The sequence below is a fragment of the Gymnoscopelus microlampas genome (assembly GCF_963454915.1).
Source record: "Gymnoscopelus microlampas genome assembly, chromosome: 17".
In the NCBI taxonomy this organism is placed as follows: Eukaryota; Metazoa; Chordata; class Actinopteri; order Myctophiformes; family Myctophidae; genus Gymnoscopelus; species Gymnoscopelus microlampas.
In genome coordinates this window covers 7720963-7738395 of record NC_139954.1, presented here as the reverse complement: position 1 = coordinate 7738395, position 17433 = coordinate 7720963, and the positions used below count along the sequence as shown (strand labels likewise).

At 40.6% G+C, this 17433-nt stretch overlaps 1 protein-coding gene across 1 annotated transcript; it reads right to left on the bottom strand.

The window, feature by feature from the left end:
* Positions 1–2974: 2974 nt before the first annotated feature.
* LOC311064255 (ADP-ribosylation factor-like protein 6) lies at positions 2975–11321 on the bottom strand (the record flags this gene model as incomplete). Its single annotated transcript, XM_084084089.1, has 8 exons — positions 2975–3000; positions 3697–3752; positions 7974–8103; positions 8686–8780; positions 9106–9174; positions 9747–9808; positions 10016–10051; positions 11199–11321. The coding sequence occupies 8 exons, from the start codon at positions 11319–11321 to the stop codon at positions 2975–2977; spliced, it is 597 nt and encodes a 198-aa protein (XP_083940215.1).
* Between the last annotated feature and the right edge of the window lie 6112 nt (positions 11322–17433).

Genomic DNA, 17433 nt, shown 5'->3' with positions numbered 1-17433 from the left:
TTTTTTTTATTTTGTACTTATTTTGTAAATAGTTTTTAAAAGCCTGTTTGGCCATTTATCTTTATAGAGAGTATTCTGTCATTTACTGTATTTATTAATATCTGTGTGAACTTTTCTATGCTGTATTTCCATGCCATATTTCTATACCATATTACTATGCAATTCATTGATTTATTAAAGTGTTTAAATGGCGTATTAAACAGGCATTTTCTGTCTACTGGGTTGCATCCTAATTTATCTCACTTGTTACATTTCAATACAGTACAGAAGCAGTGGTTCTCAAACTTTTTCATGTCAGGGACCCTCAAATGTGTATGTGTTTGTCTGTGGACCCCCATTTTAAAATGTTTTGTGCCAGGGAAGGACCCCAATAAGAGAGGATTTGTGTCAAAAAAGTTTATTTAAAAATTCCCAATTCCCTCGTTTCAGATTAATTCAGTGTCTGAAATTACATCAAATGTAATTGCATATTCAAAACAAGCAACGGCAAACAGAGGTGTTATACAGAAGAAGAAAAAAAACAAATCAATGGTTGCTTTCAGTTGTCATCCAGGCTGTGTCACTGCCCACATACAAATAAAATGCCTGGGTACTGAGACTACTGCTCACATAAGCCAATGGTTCTCAAACTTTTTAATTTCAAGGACCCCTATTTTTCTATGCATTAGGCCAATGGTTCTCGAACTTAAAAATGTAAAGGTATCCCCTTAACTCCGAAAGTGTACAAATGGAACCAAATGGACCCTAGCGGGTCCATTTGGTTACATTTGTCGGAGTTACAGACTTGTAAGGGTCAATTTAGACCCCTCCCTATAGGAACCCAGAGTCCCTGGAATCAACGTTTGAGAACCACTGCATTAGGCCACAAACCCCCATAACCCTGAGAGTACAAATGGCTGTTTTGTTTTTAGACACTTAAGTTACTAATCAGATGATAATGAAATAAACAATGCTTTTTAAACAGACTCCCCCCGAGAACAAATGTAACCTGATGGGCAACCTTCCTGTGCTATGATCAACTTCACCTGCGTTTCAAGGGGGAATGAGGGTGAGTGACCACATTATTATTCATGAGTGAAATATTGCTTTTAGTTTATTAATCTGGTATATAGACTTGTAGAGTAACTTCACGATGATCTGAGATCAGTGCAAATCCACTCCCTAACACCATGTGTGGTACAAAACGCCAGTGAGAGTTGAGTTGATTCAAGTTGAGCCAGTTGTGATGCAGTGTAAAAGCATTAACTTAATGACAGGGCAACTGATCATTCTAAAATTCTGGAAATTCAAATGATGTGGAAAAAGAAAATTGTACCTACGTATGTTAAAATTTGGCATTCTCATGAACAAAGAATATGTTGAAATTTTAAAAAGACCCCCCATCTCACAACATTTACAATGTACATTTACAGGCCGATATATTGTAACAAGCACAGTCGATAATACAGTATGTACAACTAGCAACCTTCTCCACTTGTGATGTTACTTGTTCTTCAGTTCCATTCTGCTACCTGTAGTACAGTCACCAGCACAGTGTTGATTTTGACAGCAAATTTTGATTTAGTTTTAGTCATAGTCTTCTGAATAAAATTCCATTTTAGTTTTAGTCATATTTTAGTCATCTGAAATGTTTTAGTTTTTGTCTAGTTTCGTCGACTAAATATCATAAGATTATAGTCGACTAAATCTACAGTTGATTTAGTCGACTAAAATCTATGTTGGCGGTGCCTTGATGGCGTTGTAATGGCTGATTTAACACTTGGTTGCATGCTGAAAATAGCCGATCTACAAGCTCACAACGCGTCGCAGCGCGACGCGTTGTGAGCTTGTAGATCTGCTATTTTCAGAGCGTAACACCCGAGTGCAACCAAACATAAAACGACTTTTAGTTCTACTGGATCTCTTCTCCACTAGTCCCTCACTAACATTTTAGTCTAGTTTTTATTTGTTGACGAAATTGTCAGTATATTTAGTCTTAGTCATCATAGCTTAATTTTTATTTAGTTTTCGTCAGTGAAAAAAGGTAGTCGACGAACATTTTTCGTCATAGTTTTAGTCGACGAAATCAACACTGCACCAGCAGAAATATGGCTGCCGTGTTAAGAGGTCAGATCGGTGGGCAGCGAACAGCTTTCAAAATGTTCAAGTGGGTCACGATTCAGAAATGGAAAGGTTGAGAACCAATGGTCTAGAATGTGTGTTTATGCAAGTTACAGTATGTGTCCCTTCTCTGTTGAACACTGAGGAAAACCAGAGCAACGCGTCTGTTGCTCTGTCTGTGCAGTAGGGCTGTCACGATTACAAATTTAAGTTGACGATTAATTGTCACTCAAATAATTGCGATTAACGATTTAATTTAATTGTGTTTGGCATTAAACTTTGAAAATAAAAAAAATAAAAAATGTGTACAGGGCAGACGTGACAAATAACTTAAAAATACAAAGTAATTATTGACACATTTAATAATTTTATACATGTAAAAATAGCAGAAATAGCTGATCTACAAGCTTACAACACGTCACTTTGTGGCACGTTGTAAGCTTGCAGATCTGCTTTTTCTGCATTTGAAAATGTGTGAACTTTTTTCAACATGGAAAAGATTATGACGATTATGCAAAAATAATTGCGATTATCTAAAAAAAAAAATGCGATTACATGAGTATGTGATAATTGTGACAGACAGGCCATGAGAGGTAAATAAATGTGAAAGGGACATTTATTGTGGGCTTTTCTCAGTTCCCTTCTCAGTTGCCCTACCAGTTTAAATGTCCCTAAATAAAGATATTACATAAAAAAGAAAATAATAATAAATGATCAGGGAAAACTTTCCCTAATAAAAATATTATATATAAAAAGATATATATATTAATAAATGATCAGGGAGTTGTAAGGCCTATATGTAATGCATGGCTGATGCTTTCTCCACCATGTCTTCACTCTTCATGAACGGACCACATGTAGGCATTTCATGCATTCATGTCATCACCGTTCTGATATGATCTGGAAGAGAAGAGAAGTCAATGTCAACTTGCTACCTATAGGGCCATAGCATGAAAAGCGATGATCATCCGTAAGATGTCCACTCCACAGACACAAGGTGACCACAGGCACAATCTCTTAGAACTATGCTAAACTAGACACACTCCACCATCACAAACACAGAGTTGATATAATACTTACAGCGTCATTTGTTCTAGAAATACAAGAGAATATAATAGAATAGAATAGTAGTCTCAATAACAGGTCCACATTCTATATGCAATATATTCTTTAGTACACACAGAATATGCAATGATATATTAAGTGACCACTTAAGCCACTATTTTATACTTCAGCTATTTGAAAATATCAGATGTATAAGCTCACAATGCATTTGAACCATCCATTTAATAACTAGTTATTTAAAGTGCATGGATAAAATATTGAATATCAAGCACCGTGGTGGAAAGTAACTAAGTACATTGACTCAAGTACTGTACTTCAAAGCCCTATTTTATACTTCACATGTGTTCAAATGTATACAAATCTTTTGAAAATAGCAGATCTACAAGCTCACAATGCGTCGTGAGCTTGTAGATCTGCTATTTTCAGAGACGTAGTAACCTCAGAATTGTACTGTACAGTACTTGAGTAAATGTACTTGGTTACTTTACACCACTGAGTACTTTCACTGCTGCTAAAAGTCACAATCAGTACCTTGTAGCCAGTCTACCCCTTCCTGAAGGCCTTCTCCTTTGATTGCATCACTGGCACTGAAAAGACAGGTAGAGAGCTGTTCTTTCATCACTTCAAATTTCACTTGTTTATTTCTCTCTCCTGGTTGGATAGAACTGGTATCCCGACCATAAAATGTATTATTTGTTTACCTAGAGCATTAGTCATGTTTCACATGACGCTCGTCTGTCACAAGCGTCATGGCGCTACTTGTTCCTGGTTTTTGACATTTCTACATTTACAACCCGCACATCTACATAAACGTTCAGATTTAAAATATAAAGGGCTTATCCCAAGGCCACGGATGTAACAGGTTAAAACGCCAGGGTCTAAGTACCTGCATTGTCCGCATTGTTCAATAAAAAGCATTTTAATCTGATCGGTGTTCGTTTTCCCAAAATTTCCTTCATATGCTTTCAAGTTCGCGACCCTATCGGTTGGAAGGTGTATTGCACTCTGATTGCATGATAGCTCTATGAGGATACGGCCGCCGATTGGATTAAAATGCTTTTTATTGAACAACACGGAAGATACGGGTACTTAGATCCAAGCATTTCAACGTGTTACGTCTGTGGCCGTAGGGTCAGCACTTAATATTTGAAATCTAAACGTTTATGTAGATGTACAGGTTGTAAATGTAGACATTTAAAAAATCATGGAACAAGTAGCACCATGACGTCATGTTTCAGGGCTAAAAGAGCAAAAGAGACAGGGAGACCTAATAGGCTACTAAACACTATATAACAATGATTACTATCAGAATATAGAGCTATTTGACACTGATTTTAACGTAAAAAAACATTGCTTACAGCACCTTTCAAGCAACATTTTCCTTTGTGTTTTTGAATGAATAACAGAGCCTTTCCTTGTCCTCACAAGAGAGCTCTCAGCATGAACTCTAACCACAAACACAACCTCTACACAGCAGCACCACGTTGTGGTAGTAGTGTGAAACTACAACTAGTGATAGTGTTAAACAGCAGTGTTAGTAATATATTGTTGAAGTAGCTGTACTTCAATTAAAGGTAGGGTACGTGATATCTTTTGGTTAAAACAAATTGTGTTTTTTTTGTTTGTTAAAAGGTTAAAGCTCTATATTCTGGTAGTACTATATGGTGGATGTGATGTCGTCCCTCCCTCCTTAGGGTAAGTGAGGGAGGGACGACACCACATCTACCATATCTATCAACCATGTAACAAACAGTTGGTATTAGTAGTAGAAGTAATATGTAGCACTGCAGTGAACTGACAGAATGTCAGCTAAGAACTGAGTTTGGAATAAACTTGGTTCTTTGCTGAAATCCCACCAATAACACATGCTATTCTAAGAGAAGGTGTGCCATATGATATCACCTTGCATCTTCATATTTCAACTTCAGTTTTTTTTTATGAAATATTTTATGAATACAATGTATTATAAATTAGGTATAACTAGAAGCTCGGCCGCCCGAAGGGCGGCCGAGGGTCTAGCCCTTCGGGTGGCCGAGGGTCTAGTCGGGGACCGGCCTACACAGGAACGATGTAAATAGGGAATGAATGCTCCACCCTTTAAATCAAACCCCATTATACCTGTTGTCATAGGACCCGTTTTGGCCATCTGTTTGCCTGTGTCCATTTATGCCCATCTGTGTGTGCATTTATGCCCATATATGGAGCTATCTGTGTCTGTGATATATGGACATCTCTGTATGTGTCTGGGTGTGTCCCTTTTATGCCCGTATATGGAGATCTCTGTGTCTGTCTGTGTCCATGTATGCCCATTATCCTAAAGGAGTTCGCTATAAACAATGTTGTCAGTAATGCCCTTGTCATTATCCACAATGAAAACTTTTACAGCGCTGGCTCTCTTTCCTCTAGAGAAGGCTGTGTAGAGTTGGCCATGAGCGAACACAGGTTTAGGCAAGTAGATGCCAACTCGTTCATTCTCTTGGCCCTGACCCTTATTGATTGTAACAGAGAATGCTAAGCGGATAGGGAACTGTCGTCTAATGAAGGTGAAGGGAAGCTCACCTCTGTCATAGTGAGGTATTCTTGGTAGGAAGATTGTTTCACCCCTGTTTGTGCCTACTGCAATCTCACACTCAATGACTCTGTCCATCATTTGCATTACCACCATTCTGGTGCCATTCTTGAGAGTGCGGTCAGGACCTGATTGCAGGTTTCTAAGCAGCATGACTGGTGCGCCTACTTTCAATTTGAGGTTATGATCAGGGATTCCAGAGGGTGTCAGTGAATTGAGTAATTCCACAGTCACGTAATCCTTGTGGTCGTCCTCCTGAATTGAGTCGGCTGAAAGGTAGACTCTCTCTTCTGTAGGTAAGTCAGCCAAGCATATGTTGTTGATTTCTCGGATGTCATTGTTCAGAGGAGTGTATACAGTGCCTTTGAGAAGGTTGTCTTTGTTGATACCTTTGAGAAGGTTGTCTTTGTTGATACATCTTTGTTGATACATCCATAATGGAGATCTCTGTATCTGTCTGTGCCTTCGACTGTGTTGCAGACACAGTGCCGGTTCCCCCTTTAATGCAAACCCCATTATACCTGTTGTCATTGGACCCGTTTTGACTTTATTATGGAGATCTCTGGATCTGTCTGTCTGTTTCCCTTTCATGCCCATATATGGGGATCTATGTATCTGTTTGTATGTGTCCTTTTATGCCCATATATGGCATATATCTCTGTCGCTTTTTGTTTGTTTCTTCTTTAAGCAGAATATGCAGCCTGCATAAATCTGCATCATTCAAGTCATCATCCCAGTCCCACGCTTTGTTGCTCTTTTCTTTTTTGTAGCGGGAGAGTTCAGCTTGAGTTTTTTTGGAGAACTTGTTTTTTGTTGGTCTTGTGCTGTTGATTTAGCTTGTCTTATGTTTGTCTCCCCCGTCTGCACCTCATCCAACTCAGATCTTGACTGATCCTTGTTTTCTTCAGTAAAAGCAGCACAGTTAATTAATTCTTCATCACCGATCTCATCAAAAAAACTGTCTCCTCCTCTGTCTGCTCCTCCTGTCTTCCCACCAGATGTTGACTGTTCCATCTGCTCCCCAGGAACACTGTCTCCTCCTCCGTCTGCTCCTCCTGTCTGGCCAGCAGATGTTGACTGTCCCATCTGATCCCCAGCAACAGCCTTATTAGCTTTCCATTTCGCATCCCAATCGAGTTTTGTAATTCTTTGGTTCATTTTTCTTTTTTCCTGCTCCAGTTTTTGTATATAAAGAAGGACTTGAGTCGATGTCTTGAAGGCCTGCTCCTGCAATTCCTTCCGGCTTTCCATGAACTTGCACTGATAATTTAGAAGTACCAAGTTGTTACGAATTATTTCTCCTTCACCGGGGTTTAGCTTTGGTAGCTTTTCTGGAGTACTCATTTTTTTGAGAGCTGCTTATAGACTATATGCAGAGGTCTGTCAAGAGTGCTGGACTTAGCTCAGAAGCCGGCTTATATACTTTCATCTGTCACCTCGGAGTGAGAGGAAGAAAGACTATAGTTTATGCCACACTCAGAGATTTTTTGTTGACTCATCTAGTGTATGTGATGCCTTTTATGAAGTGATGTCACAATGAGTCAGCGCTTGCTCCGGAACAGCCCGATGTCAGTCATCTCCGCATACGGAGATTCCAAACCTTTCGTGCCGGATCCGAAAAAATTGTGTATCGGGTCGGGTCGAGGCCTAAGATCGTAGGCAAAGGTCTGAGCTATCTGTGTGCGAAATTTGGAGTCTGTAGCACCAACCATGTGCTTTCAGGGCTCATCCATGCGATTCGGGCCAATTTGGATTCGGCGTCCTTGGCTTCAATTAGTAGTCAGGACTCCGCATATGGAGATTCCAAACCTTTTGTGTTGGTTCCGGAAAACCGCATATCGGGTCGGGTCGAGGCCTAGCTAAGATCGTAGGCAAAGGTCTGAGCTATCTGTGTGCGAAATTTGGAGTCTGTAGCACCAACCATGTGCTGTCAGGGCTCATCCATGCGATTTGGCCCAATTCGGCCTCGGCTTCAATTACTAATCACGATATTATGAATATTATATTATAAGTGAGTTTAATTATTTGAGTTTGTAGATCAGCTTTTTTTCCCCCTTTTAAAAAAGAAGCATGTAATAAAAAGAACTTGAAGGTGCAATTCTGTCTGTGGGTTTTATAAATATTTAACCAATGATAATTATTAACAAGAGCTTGTGGCTAAATAACTACATTGGTTTCCACCCGGCAGCAATGCTAATACAGTATATGTTCTTCTATGAGAAGGTGTAGCCTACTGTACCATATGTGCCAGGGTTTGTCTTTGATGTTTTCCAGACACAGTTGCTGGGACACTTTGACAGAGGACACGGAGTCTTTCAGGTCCGTCTTGTTGGCAAAGAACAGGACAGGCATCCTCCTGTTCTTTATGTCTGGAGCAGGGAAACAGTGACAGACAGGCTTAATGTACAGCAAACAGAGACAGACAGGCTTAATGTACAGCAAACAGAGACAGACAGGCTTAATGTACAGCAAACAGAGACAGACAGGCTTAATGTACAGCAAACAGAGACAGACAGGCTTAATGTACAGCAAACAGAGACAGACAGGCTTAATGTGCAGCAAACAGAGACAGACAGGCTTAATGTGCAGCAGTGCTTTTCAAACGTATAAGTGTCCAAGGCACACACACACCAATGGGTCAAACTCCAGTCACACCTGTGTTGGCTATTTTTGAAGATTTGTGTGGGAAGATTATTATAATTAAGGGAATTTATTTTATTTTCGCCTATAATGACATGCAAAATGTATTTACAGTACATACACTGTAATACAGGTTGTTAAATAACCACTTAAACCCCCTAGACGTGGTAAAATGGACACAACGCGTTGTGAGCTTGTAGATCGGCTATGTTTGGCAAATGTTCCCCTAGAATATGGATGCTGGGGTTAATATAATGTACATAAATTGTATATATATACAATGAGAGTTGTCAACCCTCTGTCTCTCTTACCCTGGTGGTTGAGAAGAGTATCCAGCTCCTCTTTGGCAACAACCATCCTTAACTTGTCGCCACTGTCGATGACAAAAATGATGGCATGGCTGTCCCTGAAGAGGACAGGACAAAATGCATCATTACATCCATTTTAATAGTGTGGGTATGATGTGTAATAGTAACATGTTGGTCTCTTAATAAAACCTATTAATTAGGCCTGCAGCTAACACTTATCTTCATAATCAATTGATTTGTATAACCCCCTGATTATTGATGATACTTCACTGAACCCATTGTTCGATTACTAAAGTGTAATTTGATGCCTGTTCTGATTATTGACTGATTGACGGACTATCCAGCTAATTATGTCACCCCTACTTTGTGCGTGCGTGCGTGCGTGCGTGCGTGCGTGTGTGTGTGTGTGTGCGTGCACTGTACTTGTAGTAGTGCTCCCAGAGGTTTCTGTATCTGCTTTGACCAGACATGTCAAAGATAGTGAAGGACAAACTGTATGAAGACAAAATCACAAATATCAGATTTACCACCAAATTCACACCACAATTAGTATACATATTATATTTATATACATATAGATCAGAGGCTCTCAAACTATGGGTCGGAACCCCAAGTGGGGTCACGCATTGACGACTAATGATCCTTCCGATTAAAGGGCAAGACCACAGTTGGTTTGTGGTTGTTTTTGAACAGCATAGCCTGTGAATGCATTTGCGTTTGTTTTGTGGTTTAAATTGAGTTCCTTTATTTAACCTTTATTTAAACAGACAGTCAAGACAAATTAAGAACAGATTCTTCTTAACAATTGTGACCCGCAAGGCCATTTAACCAGGCCAGTTCTGGCAACAGATATTTAGAAAGTGGAGCCGAATATAACAGGGCGCCAACTCAATTCTGTCGTGTGTTACTGCATGCTTCCATTCACAAATGTCTGCAGGAACACTCTTCTGTAGCCTTTAAACTACAACTTTAAATTGCACCATAAATCATGTGTGGAGTCTCAAAACATTTCCCCCACACAAAAAAGTTTGAGAACCCCTGATATAAATAATGAATGAATGTACCTGGAACTCTTGAACTTTTCAATATTGAAACCAATGGTCGGCACAATATCTTCAGCGTGGGTCTGTTCACATTCACACGTGCACGCACACACACACACACACACACACACACACACACACACACACACACACACACACACACACACACACACACACACACACACACACACACACACACACACAAAAGGCAGACAGACAGACAGGTAATGGCAAAAGCATGTCAACATGGTTATGGTGTAATTTGAGACCATTTTGATGTGGGTGTTTACCTTACTAACATGTTGCCATTCCAATGACAGTGGATGCTGAAAACAAAAAACAGTTTGATCTACTGTACACAGTAAAATCCTCGGTGTTCATTTATATGTTCGTTATGATAGGGTCCATTTGGTTACGTTTGTACACTCTCTGAGTTAACCTGACCAGACCCCGGTTGACTTCGTTGACCGGGGAACCCCAGGGGTCTACACTTGGTCGCCTCCTTTTTTCCCCCCTCTACACCTTACACTCTTAGCCGAAAGCTTGTGAAACTTGTAGATCGGCTATTTTTGCCCAATGTTTGTTTATTCTTTTTATGAACGCTAGGGTTCATGGGGTTAAATTAACACTCAGGATTTTACAGTGTAGATGTATTTTTATATGCCAATCTAACTAGATACCATAGATGTTTCACACAATCCATCAAGTGACTCCAAATTACATAATGTCAAAATCAGCTTTAGTTAATAGTTACTTCGCAGATTTAAATTATGAATACAAAAATACGTTAACCATTTAAGCCCTATAGGCCATTCAAAAATAGCCGATCTTCAAGTTTGCAACGCATGGCAAGGCGTTGTGAGATTGTAGATCTGCTTTTTTGCAGAACAAAATTCACACACTTAGAAAAATGTGAGTACTTTTACTTTAGTAGAGTAAGTATATTTTGGTGCCAATACATTGGTGATTGTATTCAAGTCAACTACAGGAAAAAAGTACTACATTTTTTTACTTACGTAAAAGTACGTAATTCAAAACGTACTTGAGTAAAAGTACAAAAGTATTGGTATCAAAATATACTTAAAGTCTCAAAAGCCTCATCAAGTCTCTCTTGTTCTCATTGTGCAGAAATGTCCCATTTCAAGTTTTCAAATGTATACAAATCTTTTGAAAATATCAGATCTTGTAGATCGGCTATTTTCAAATGGCCGAAATGTATATAGAGCTGAAGTGGGTAATGTATATTTTGTAATAATAATCAAAATCTACAAAGTAACTAGTAACTCAAGTTTTCAAATAATTGTAGTGGAGTAAAAGTACAATATTTGGATCTGAGATGTAGTGAAGTAGAAGTAAAAGTATTGAAAATTGGAATTACTCAAGTGAAGTTCAAATACCTCAAAATATTGTAAATAAAGTAAATCTACTTAGTTGCTTTCCACCACTGTCAAAATTGACTGCAGACAGACTTACATTAGCAGGTTTGAGTTGGTTGATGATGGTGGTTTTGCCGCTGTTGTCCAGTCCCAGACATAAAACGTTCACCTCTTTCTTCCTGATCCCTAGCCAGGCGGACAGCTTATCCAGCAGACCCATTACCTCTGATCGATGGGTTTAAATTCATTAAACACGCCACCACCTCATCGATCATCAATTCAACCCCCTCCTCTAATCAAGTTCAATGGTTTCATCAGGCAAACATGCTGATGGGGTGGCGTATAGTGGCGTATAGGTCTCTGGGCGCAGGACAGTGTAGCTGACTGCAATGGGTGCTGCTCAGGGTGCTCAGGGTGCTCAGCTTGGGTCAGTTAATCTAATTGGATTAAAGAGGATTAGATGCTTTGAAGCACTCAGTGACTGGCAGTGCTGGCAAAATACACTGATTCTGCATCTGAAATCAACAAGTTTAATTTTAGAATGCCAAGAATGGGTCAGCCACCAGAAGAGAGCATTGAAAATCCCCTCCCACTCAGTTTGAGTATTCCCCGCCTGGGTTTACTTTACTTTATTTATTTATTTCCGGGACTTTGCATTAATGAACATTTCAATCTATTTGATTTCTTGTAAATTATACCAAATTTAGCTAGAAGGTCATTTCCATCTGTAGTCCCTCATACAAATACACAAAGAAAAAACAACATACAAACTGCCTGCTAATTAAAAAATATAAAATACCATGTTTAAGCCTAACTGATAACCTAAATACCTACTGTATAGTATAGCCAATAGACAATCAAAACTGTAAAAATGTATCAATGTTCACATGTTTGAGACATTTTTAACCATTGTTTTAGTTGTGTTTTAAACCTACTCAAGGTGGGGCTTTCCCCCAGAGTGGCTGTCTTTGGCTATTAAAAAATAGCAGATATACAAGCTCATAGCGCGCCAATGGCGCCATGAGCTTGTAGATCTGCTATTTTTGAAAAATCGTGAAAATGTGAATATGATGTCACAGGTTGACACCTATTCAGACGCCACCTCAGCCCTTCACTCTCCCCATACCCAGGGCTGGACTGGGACATAAATTCGGTTCTGACCTTTTGGCCCAGACCGGCCCACCACAACCGCCATGCAGATACTCTACCGCCCGCTCCGTGGAGGCACATAAAAACGCACATGCCCTTAAAATAGCATCCCTCCATGTTCTGGAGTATTGAGTAGAATACATGATAACTACAGTACATGACCCATACACAAATACACCACCTATAAATATGACTAGAAGTTCGGCCGGCTGCGCCGGCCTCACATCTAGCGCCCACGCCCACGTAGCGTCCACGCCCATGTAGCGTCCACGCCCATGTAGCGTCCACGCCCACGTAGCGCCCACGCCCACGTAGAGACCACTTGGCAGCGCCGATCACTGGCGTAGCGTCATGAGGGCTAGTGGGGCCATGGCCCGGTCAGTGAAGATTTGCCAGGAAAATGAATTCTGCTCCGACAACAATAGACACAGCCGCCGGCCGCCAGTGACGTTACTGAAGTGATACATTGGCTGGCCCATTCACACCTTTTACAAAGCTAAAGCTGCCTACTCCTGCCTATCAATGGTCCAAGTGTGACCTGTAAAGTAGCCTATCGTAGTCTGTAGGAGACATAAGCATGTCCTAAGAGGAGTCCAAAAGAGAATGGATCCTGGGAGTCATGAATTAAATTACAGAGGTGAGTAAATAACTACATGTGCTCAAGTACTGCACTTTACTGGATATCTATCTATCTATCTATCTATCTATCTATCTATCTATCTATCTATCTATCTATCTATCTGTCTATCTCTATCTCTATCTCTATCTATCTCTCTCTCTATATATATATACATATCTAAATGGCGAAATGGCTGGGGGGAAATGGGCAATATATTGTTATTTAATATTGTTATTTTATTATGAGTATTAATAAGTTATGATGATTAATTATATCATATGATTATAATATTTGATTAAGATATATGATCTTATAATAATCATGGGGCATGTATAAACATTATCTAATAATCAAATAATAATACAATGAGTCATCATACATCTTTTCGGTGGCGGGTGTTATACGGAAATGTGTGACCCTGTACAATCTGGTCAAAATGGCGGCCGTTTGTGTGTTGTTGCGCGCGTACACACACAAACACACACACACACACACACACACACACACACACACACACACACACACACACACACACACACACAAGGAATGTGTGTGGAGATGGCGGCTGTTTTTGTGTGTTTGCACAACAGTGCATGTGGACACACGAATGGTGAGTTGGATGCGTCTTTTAATAATCAGAAGACGCACAGTACTGCACACACACACACACACACACACACACACACACACGCGCGCGCGTTGAAGTAATTTCCGTGTGCGCGCGCACACACACACCTACAAACGGAGACGGCGTGTATTGAAATGGGGGCAGAGGTTCTGAATTGCCATCCAGGGAGTGTGTGCACAGTTTCGCTGCGAGCAAGCCAACGATGCGGGAGATGAGCTATCCACAGACGGACGGACAGGGGGTAAAACATACTCTGGCGCCATGGCTTTCGGCCTGGCGGAGACAATGAAAAAGCTAAAGTAAAGGAAAAGACCATTACTGCAACAAAAGTAGTCAACAAACTATACTATAAAACATTGGGCACATTGTCAAATAATATAAGAAAGAGGCAAACATGTTGAAAATAGCCGATCTGCAAGCTCACAACGCCTCTCAACGTGAGGGTTGTGAGCTTGTAGATCTGCTATTTTCACAATATTGACTTGTGGAACGGAGTCAAACAAAATGGGGGGGTCCCCAGTTCAAATATGATGTGGGGGGGGGGGGGGGGGGATAGCCACTGCCGTAATCGGACCGAAATTATCTGAAATTACAACATAATGCAGCCTAAACGTGCGTTGCACGGGGCGGTCCTGCCATTACGTTACATACCACAACATACATCATCTACAATGGACTAACGGAGCAGCAATAATAACATTCACCACACGAATATTGTTGACAAAGTGATTGCACAGCCGCTGCAGGTATGACGTTAGCGTTAGCTACATGGCAACTATCACAGCGCCCTGTCCGTCGTCGCTGCGACTGACTGATGGCTACAGCCATAGATATATGTAAACACTACAGCAAGCTCTCTGCGATGCCATTGTCTGGAAACTGCTCTTAGCGTGACAGGACCAATGAGAGTGAGCGCTTTCGTTGTTGCTAAGATACGGTGCATGGCACACGGCGTCTCTACCCCATAGCTTGTAGATCTCTCACACATGATTGGCGTAGGCTGCGTTGCCAGGTCTGACTTTGTGTCTAAGCAATGGTCGGCTTATTTTTGCGCGCCTTTGGGCTCGTTCGCATAGTGCGCACGGCAGCGCTTGTTTAGCGTACGTCAGCGCGACGTGGCAACGGACGTGGCAACGTGAAAGGGTGGTCACTTGTGGATTTGCAAGGCAACAACACGTAGACGCGCAAGGCGTTGTTAGCTTGTAGATCTGTTGTGTCGTTCTTTGTGCTGTGTGGGGGAGGTGCGCTGTTGGGGCTCGGCAACGAAGGTGCATGATGATTGGCTGGTGAAAAGAAACACCCGGACGTGAATTTTGAGTTGGCGAAGTGATTTGCATAAGTATTGGAGCATAATGCGTTTGATATTAATTGTACATCCTGCAAGTACAGTGATGGGATGCGAAGCAGCTGGTTTGACAGGCAGAATATTGAGGAATTTTGGGGGAAAATGTGGAGTTAGTTGGGCCATGTGTCTGCTTGGCCATTGAGCCCATACACTCGTGTACACTCCATGACTGTGGCCGTCAATTATGGTAGCAAGATAGTTAGCCTACAGTACACACTAACAATGAGTGTGTTGCTCTTATAAGGAGGATGCAGGCTAAAGCAGTGGTTCTCAAACTTTTTCATGCCAAGGACCCCCAAATTGACACATATATGCCTGCGGACCCCCATTTGAAAAGATATGCCAGGGACCCCCATAAGAGAACATTTTTAGGCTTTAGCAGAGATTCTCAAACATTTTAATTTCAAGAACCCCCAGTTTGACATGACACATTAGGCTACGGACCCCCATTTAATGGCATATCTATCTCTGAGACCCCAATTTATGTTGTAAAATCAATTTTAATTTAACTCTGAGAGTGTAACAAATGGAACCAAATGGACCCTAACGGGTCCATTTGGTTCCATTTGTACACTCTCAGAGTTACAGACCCATAAGGGTCCATTTGGTTCCTAACTATCCATCATTTAGCTGGAGACCCCCTGGAACTCCCTCAAGGACCCCTGGAGGTCCCCGGACCCCACTTTGAAAACCAATGGGCTAAAGCACATCATGGCACTGGCACTAGCAGCAAGCTACCCTACTCTGGGGAGATCATCTCTACTGGAGATTATGTAATGGACCAAACCTGGACATAAGCAGTAGAGGACTATTATGAAAGGGTGAAGTGTGAACATGATTACATGCAAAAATGAGTCTGCATGCAATCAGAACTTTAGTTTGCTAAAGTAATAGAAAACAAGGGTAGGCTAATGATCTGAGAATGCATTTGTTATAGGCTAGAGTGTGTAGTAAAGCTATATTTGTATAATGGTTATGTGACCATCAGGTGTATTTGAGGACAACACCGTCCAACACATGTGGACCTATATAAGCAGTGGTGGAAAAGTACGCACATTTTTTACTTGAGTAAAAGTACCAATACTGCAATGTACAGTAGAAATACTCTGTTACAAGTACAAATCCGGAATTCAAAATTTTGTTGAGTAAATGTACAAAAGTATCATTATGCAGAATGTCCCGTTTCACAAGTTTTCAAATGTATACAATTATTTTGAAAATAGCAGATCTACAAGCTCACAATGCGTAGCATCGCAAAGCATTGTGAGCTTGTAGATGTTCAAATAGCCACAGTTTAAATAGGGCTGAAGTGGATAATGTATGTTTTGTAATAATAATCAAAATGTTTCAAATAATTGTAGTGGAGCAAAAGTACAATATTTGTCTCTGAGATGTAGTGGAGTAGAAGTAAAAGTATAGAAAATGGAAAATACTCCAGTAAAGTAAAAGTACCTCAAAATTGTACTCAAGTACATTGAAGTACATGTACCCAGTTACTTTCCACCACTGGAAAGGAGGTACTGAGGCAAAAAAAAAAAACATTTGAGAATCACTGATTTAGATGATGACAGTTTTAACACTAGGTGGCAGTGTGAGACCGTGGTACCCATGGTAGTAACCCAGGAACTTCAGTGACTAGTTTAGTTTAGTACATGCACTGTTGCTTTCCTCTCATAGCTCTAAGTTCATTCACTGACAGACAAGCCACGTCTCACCATCTCACCTTTTCTCCTGCATTTCAACCAGTTTTACCAGGTAATTAATTATGTTGCTGCTTATCAGAGGCTGTAGCCTGGTACCCATGTGACTTACCTTACTGTATAGTAAAGCTATATTTGTATAATTGATTATGTGACTATCAGGTGTGTAAGAGGACTCCACTGTCCAACACATTAAGGATGGGCTGTGTTGGCACCGAAGTTGTGGAAACAAACTCCCCCTTAGTTAACATTAAGCCTGCCTACACTTTAGGGACTTTTAAAAGCATGCTAAAGACCCATATTTACTGTAGTGTAGAGGATGTTTAGGTTCACTTGTTATTTTAATTCTGCTCCCTCTCTTGCTGCGATTATGTCTTCCTAGTTGCTAGTTCCTAGTTGTGTGTTTTCCTTTGTAATTCTTTGTGTCTTTTGTCGGGCTGCGCCCCGAGTCAGTGTAATAGCTGGATGGGGGGGGGGGGGTGCATTACAAATACAGAACCTATGAACCTATTATTTATTGTATTTATTTTGTAATTGATTACGTCTGTGAATTGCTTTGTTATTTGTTATTATGTAGTAGCATTGTGTTAACACCCTGTCTCCCACCAGGTGTGAAGTTTAAAGTTCCAGAAGTTATGAGGAGACGCAGGACCTCGCCTCAGCCAAGTGAGGAGGAGGAGGAGACAGATGAAGATGAGGAGTGGACTCCTAGTCTGTCTGGTAACCTTGAACACTATTACCACAGTCTATAACAAGTAGAAGTCCTATAGTGATGAAAATAGTCTTATTGAAGTTGGAATAGAGCCGTGGTTGTCAAAAATGGTCATGTCAAGGACCCCCAGTTTGATATGCATTAGGCCACGGACCCCCATTTGATAAACGTTTACAATC